The sequence below is a fragment of the Odontesthes bonariensis genome, chromosome 3 (assembly GCF_027942865.1).
Source record: "Odontesthes bonariensis isolate fOdoBon6 chromosome 3, fOdoBon6.hap1, whole genome shotgun sequence".
Lineage (NCBI taxonomy): Eukaryota > Metazoa > Chordata > Actinopteri > Atheriniformes > Atherinopsidae > Odontesthes > Odontesthes bonariensis.
In genome coordinates, this window is record NC_134508.1 from 24216098 (window position 1) to 24222865 (window position 6768).

A 6768-nucleotide genomic window follows, 5' to 3' on the forward strand; every position below is an offset into this window, starting at 1 on the left:
CCCATACCCACAAAAAAGTCTCATGCCGCCAATGTGACACGTCCACAGGAAGGTGGCCATTTTGGATGGAAAGTGCGTTTTCGTGCCATTTTTGGCCGATTCCACGCCTTGCATAAGATCAAACTCGTCCTACAGATTTAATGCTACAGACTTCAAACTTGGCCAGGTTACTCTTGAGAAATGGGGGGAAAGAATCATGGAGAAACTTTTTCAAACCTCAAAGGGCGTGGCCGTGGCCACGCCTAAAATTTATGACTCGCCATAAAAAATGAAGTCGCTTATAACTCCCACATACATTATCCAATCTGTCCAAAACTTCATACGGTGATTGCTGGACCCAGACTGAACGTGCACATATAAAATAGTGACATCCACCTACAGCGCCACCTAATGGTGGTCGGCAATGTCTTTTTTTTTCCACAACTCGCATTTTATCAAACTCCTCCAACAGATTTAATGCAAAACCTTCAAACTTGGCCAGGTTACTTTTAAGACATTGGGGGAAAGAAACATAGAGAAACCTTTCCAAACTCTTAACGGTGTGGGCGTGGCCAAGCGGTGAAAATGGTGTGATGGCGATTGTGATTTGAAAGCCTTATCATCATCGCAACTTAATGAAACTTGGCACACACGTCCACCCTGATGACCTCGTATGTATGTAAAGGGTATCGTGTGTGGGCGGAGATAAATGGCTCAGTGGCGCCCCCTAGAAATTTTCAAAAACCCCTCCACATTGGGGTTATTATGTGCTCGTACGTACGCAGAGGGTATCATGCGTGTGGGCAGAGCTGCACGGCTATGGCGTCCAGCGCATGCCCAACGTGCGCACATCCAATGTACGCACACCTCGGTCCCGCCTACAGCTGATTGCAGCTTTCTAGTTGTCATTGAAATTAGTCTCCTAAGAATTACATTTATGTACTACTCTCTGGTAGAAACATATGAAAATATGTTTGTTGTAGGAAATTTAACTGATGCCCAACTTACAAAGTTTTTACAATGCAAGACTTTTTTGACAGTAGGCAGGGATCTATCTGGGAGACAAAACAGTTGCGATTTTGACAATACTACTGTCCTAGACATGGCTGAGTTTAGGCCATGACAGCACTTTACTTCATGCTTGGTTTTGATTAAATGTTAATTAAACAAAAAATATTTCCTGTATCAAGCTTTAAATAACTTTTGGAAACATGGTTTTGATAAAGTACTTAAACTTTATCAAAACCATGTTTCCATTCCTCAACACTTTACACTCTGCACAGTGCTTTGACCTAAATTATGAAAATGCCATGCTAGCATGTCTAAGAATACAATACTAGCATGTTTAGCTGTAATGTTCACCAAATTCATGGTGTTTGCAAGCTAAAAGGAAACACAACAAAGTCTACTAGAGATGTGCACTGGGTTAGTGAAGTATGTTAAATCTAAAGTCTTAGGGCGTATTCACACCTACCTCGTTTGGTCCGGACCAAACGACCAAACGGACCAGATTTTCGTTGGTTTGGGCCTTTTGGGATGGTCTGAATACAAACCACCGAACTCTGGTCCGGACCAAACAAGCGGACCGAGACCGAGCTGAAAGGTCGGACTCGGTCCGGATCAAACGAACCCTGGTGAGGATCTTTTGGAGGTGTGAAAGCAGACCGGACCTAATCCCAGACTTTTTGCTTTTTTGTACCTCGGGAGCATCCGTCGTTTGTCTGCTGCTAGGTAACAGAACAGAGCGTCGTTCTTCTAATTACTAGACCGGCTGTGGTAAAGCTAACGAAAGACCGAAAATAATATTTCTAGACCGAAAAGGAGTAGGGGACAAACGTGGGCTGAAGAGGAGACCCGTGCTCTTGTGGACGTTTGGGCAGATGCCCACATAGCCTATCATATATGTTGATAAATTACTTGTACAGTAATTTATCAACAGCTTTGGTCCGTTTACTGAAATGTACAGTCTGAAAGCGAACCGTACCAAAATGAAAAAAAAAAGGTTCGGACCAAAGCAAGTGAACTATCGGACTTTCCTGGTCTGAATACGCCCTTAGTTCAGCTGTTTTTCAACATCTTGATAGTGGCTCTTTTTTAGCCTGTTGATATAATGCTGCATACTGAATTATCACCATGAAACTTAAGCCTTCCCAGCTGGCAGCAATTCGTAATCTGCAAATATAATATCTAGGAGAAATTTTATAACTTGCGCTGAACATGAACACACTACAATCCCTCAGGTATGGATGGATGCTGGCAGTCAAATACTCTACTCATATGGAGTTTGCACAGGGGTTCTGACGTCATTAGGAAGTTACAACAAGTACAGCAACAACTGCTATAGGTTTGTATTTTTAAAGTTTCACTACCTGCATTCAGCTCACAAACTACTTATGATTAATCTTGTTAGTTAGCATGTTTTTTCTCACGTTTGAATATTTCACCAACAGGGACTGTATTTCCTTGTGCCTGTTGAACAGTTTAACCAGCTTCGTAGCTGGCTTTGCCATCTTCTCAGTGCTCGGTTTCATGGCAAAGGAGCAAGGTGTGGATATATCGATGGTGGCTGAGTCAGGTATTGAAGGTTGATGGTTCATGTTTGACAGAAGCCCAGAGTGATGCTTAAGAGTGTGACTACATTTATTTTTTCTTGATGAAATTTTACAGGTCCAGGCTTAGCATTTATTGCTTATCCTCGAGCGGTGGCTTTAATGCCACTCCCCCAGCTGTGGGCAATTTTCTTCTTTGTCATGATCATCTTCTTAGGATTAAACAGTGAGGTAGGTCAAGGATTCAAGTCCATAAAGTACTTTACACCTATAACATATGACTTAAAACCTCCATAATAATACAGAATAATGTCTCTCATCACCAGTTTGTGTACCAGGAGGCTCTGGTCACAACCATCTCTGACATGAATCCTTCGTTCTTTCAAAACACCTGTCGCTGTAAACTCCTTCTCCTTGTCATTTGTACTGGAGGTTTCCTAGTTGGACTTGTGATGGTAACTGAGGTAAGTGGTTTGGGATTTTGATGAGCAGTAGGCCTATCAATTAAGTTTAAAATCTAATGCTTTTCAACCCTAGAAAATGCAAGCATTGAAAAGTTAAAAAAACCTTTTGTATACTTTTGTGAGGAAAGGTCTTCCCATCCTCACTGTTGGTGTTAACCTTTTGAATGGAGTAACAAAATGCAGAGGCCTTAGAAACTTCCCACAGTTTGACCAGACACAGGAAATATTTGTTCAGGACAAATATATGAACAATTATTGAGGAGAATGCTCTGTGTCTTATGTTCCAAGTTTGGTTTTGATGAATAAATATGCAGTTGCAATGAATGAGCTCTTTTTTGTGTTTGGTACTTTGGTACTGATCTCAAATTGGTGTGACGAACAAATAGTTTTTGAGAAAAAATAAATCATCTGATAACTTTTTTCTATGAAGTCTGGAGAAAATGAGTGAGATTGAGAAAATGACACTCAGAGAAATTCTAAAACTTTCTGACATAGCCAATATATAATTTGTCATTATAGGATCTAAATTTTGAACCATAGGCCAGTTTTGAAATTGAGGACATGGTTGAAAACGTATGTACATGAATGCACCATTAAATTCAACCCAGTGAGAATGCTGACTCGATCATTATAGAAAGCAACACTACCAGTTTCATTGATTGGCCCCCAAATTAGATGTAAAGCCAGCTAAAAGATAGAGTGATGAATAAAAGTATAATCATTTAGAGATACTTATCCACAACAATAAAACCTCTGATAATTAGACTGATTCTCTCATTACAATGCATGGCAAAACCTTTGGTTCATGCAGAAATTAACAGTAGATGCTACTTTACACACCATCCATCTAACACCTAAGAGTTGCAGACCAAGCACATCCTTCATCACAAGAGCATTATCAGATGGCAGCAGGACAAAGCCATGCACTACACCATGAAAACTCCTCAGGATATAGCCAAATCCCTTGATCCCTCACAAACCCCTCAAATTCTTCTCTGACAGAACATCCACAGGTAAACAGGAACAAGCCCAATTCACTACCAATACTAAAGTATCCTCTGCCAATGGCTAAATATTGCATGGCTCCTCCTGAGGTCCTATGCTTATGCTCCAGTGGGTTAAAGCTGTTAAGCTTTTACGAGTCAGATCTACAAAATTTTAGATTGTTGGTTTTAATTTACTGCTGGTTGATGTATCATTAAACAGAAGAAAAAAGGAAAATTAAAATAAAACGATTCACAGTTTGTTGCTGTGTTAATGGGTCATTCACACAGAACAAAGGCATTTGTGTTCTTTGTGTGGATTGTTTTGTTTTGTTGATTTTCAGTGATACATTCTGTCTTTGTATTTGCAGGGAGGTCTTTATGTTTTTCAGTTGTTTGACTACTATGCCTGCAGCGGGATGACACTTCTGCTTTTTGCGGTTCTTCAGTCCGTTTGTATTGGATGGGTCTATGGTACGGAATTATTTTAACATAGTAAAATCTTCCAGTGCCACTGTTACAGTATGTTAGGCAATAAAGTTGAAGTAATTATTTAACACTACTTATTTTCTTCAGGTGCAGATCGCCACTATGATAATGTAAAGGACATGATTGGATACTATCCCTGGCCTTTTATGAAATACTGTTGGAAGTACTTTACGCCAGCTATCTGTATAGTGAGTATTTGAAATGTAAATATATCACCCTGCAAACTTTGTTTACTAACTAACAAGCCAATGTAACTGACAGATGCCAGAGTCCTCTGTTAAAACAATTGTCCATATCTCAGCCAGATGGAAGTGAAGAATTTAGCCCCGTACAGGCATGTATCTTTTGAGAGGTGTGCAAACTTTTGGAAAAAAAGACTTGCATCTATACCCTTACCTCATGAGACTTGGCAACTTATTTCTGAAGACAAACAAGAAAAAGAATCTGGCAAACATAAGCATATAATCTTAAAATTTTAATCAATTTTCTTGTCTTTGTAATTCCCAAATGCATCAATGATGTACATATTTTACACTTGGTTGAATAGAATTTGATTTAGATCAAATTAGTTTTTTATACCACAATAAGCAGAGAGAAAGCGGTACATGGACAATGGATATTTGCAAAACCAACAATAGGAAAAATTTTAACATGAAAGAAAGAAGAGGATTTACCGTAGAGGCCTACGTGAATATGAAGGAATATTAAAAGCTGGATGATGCAAGCTTGAGTTTGCGTCACTTTCCTTTGCTTTGATAAGTAGAAATGCATTACCTTGCGTCTCCAGTCAGAGTTTAGACATAAAACTCCTTTTAGTAACGCATTTATGAAAAATGACTTGACATAAACTAGATCATTTTTAGTATATGCCTTATCTCCTGCTCTCACTGATGTTTTTTTTTTTCTTTTAGTGCACTTTTCTGTTCTCCCTGATCAAATATACGCCTCTTAAATTCAACAATACCTATGAATACCCATGGTGGGGATATGCCATTGGAGGATTCTTTACTCTCTCTTCAACAGTGATGGTTCCACTTTGGATGTTATACGCTGTAAGCATCACTCCAGGAACACTACCTCAGGTAAATTAATGTACTCTTAACAACTGTAACTGTACTGTGTATCAGTTAAACTGGAAACTACTTTCTGTACAAGAAACATGAATATGGACCTGTCATCTGTGAAACGTGTAGAAATACTATGAACATAGCAGTCTAAAGTTTACCACACAGAAATATAACAAATGACTGGACTTTCTAATATATTTTTCTGGCACATGCACTAAAAATAAATTCACTATTTGGTTGGCATCTGTTTACAGATCTCCAGTATTCAGATCAATTAAATGTCAAAGTTTTGTAGGTACTAATAGTTGTGGAATAGCAGAAAATACTCTTTTTATGGTATGTGGAGGCAGAGCTATGACTGAATGAATGAAGGCCTAGGTTAAAATCATACCTAGCTTAGGTAAACATTATGTTTTTCTTTCACTACACAGAGACTGAAACTTCAATGCACTCCAGCAAAGGACTTACCCACAGCAACATCAAGGAAAGTGTCAAACCATGAAGCATTTCAGACTTTCACAGACTTGCACTCACTGCGCAAGACAGAGTCCAGGTGATGGAAATAACAGAGATAATCTGTCATTTAAACTTCAACTGAAGAAAGAAAAAAAAGGAAACACAAGCACAAAAGTGAGAATACCCAAACAAAGCAGAAAGCAAGGACACATCTCCACTGCATTCAGTAAAAACACTAAATATGACAGACACCAAAATCCAAAGGGGAAAAGCTCTGATTTTATCGAAATGTTAAATCTTTCCTCTGATGTAGTGAGTGTTTCATCCAAACATCCCACAGGACCCAACAAGAAGATTTGATGAAGAAGGAGGACGGTTGTACTCTGAAAGACTAGAGAGAACCTATGAGGCTTTCCTGGGCTTACCAGGTATTTAACGACCTGTTCATCGTGTGTAGAACAATGGGCAGCATTCTTATGTCAAACAATCCTAGTATTTAAATAACTGAACAAGTAATGAATTTGCATTCACTAAATAATTAAACCAATAAATAAATTGTCACATGAGAAATAATTCAGCTGTTGCTCTCACAGTGGGAGGCCAAAGTTGCTCCTTTGGCCATGAAAGTTCAAAGGAGATCTCACAGACTTCTCACAGACTTCTCTTTACAGCAGCATCTTGCTTCTGTTACCTTTCTACCTCCAGATTCACATCTTCATTGAGCTTCTTTTCACAACTTTTCTACAGTTAAATAAATGATGTTCAAGTGTTTTGAACCTGA

At 38.9% G+C, this 6768-nt stretch overlaps 1 protein-coding gene across 1 annotated transcript; it reads left to right on the forward strand.

The window, feature by feature from the left end:
• The first annotated feature begins 572 nt into the window (after positions 1-572).
• Positions 573-6382, forward strand: LOC142376595 (sodium- and chloride-dependent GABA transporter 2-like). Its single transcript, XM_075460001.1, has 10 exons — positions 573-581; positions 2220-2323; positions 2430-2554; positions 2647-2759; positions 2855-2992; positions 4347-4449; positions 4552-4652; positions 5376-5546; positions 5963-6084; positions 6328-6382. The coding sequence occupies exons 1-10, from the start codon at positions 573-575 to the stop codon at positions 6380-6382; spliced, it is 1041 nt and encodes a 346-aa protein (XP_075316116.1).
• The last annotated feature ends 386 nt before the right edge of the window (positions 6383-6768 follow it).

Excerpts from the sequence above, each read along its gene's own strand:
- LOC142376595 (XM_075460001.1), top strand. Across the intron at positions 2,760-2,854 it reads TCTTAGGATTAAACAGTGAG|TTTGTGTACCAGGAGGCTCT; the intron begins GTAGGTCAAGGA and ends TCTCATCACCAG. Across the intron at positions 4,653-5,375 it reads TTACGCCAGCTATCTGTATA|TGCACTTTTCTGTTCTCCCT; the intron begins GTGAGTATTTGA and ends TTTTTCTTTTAG.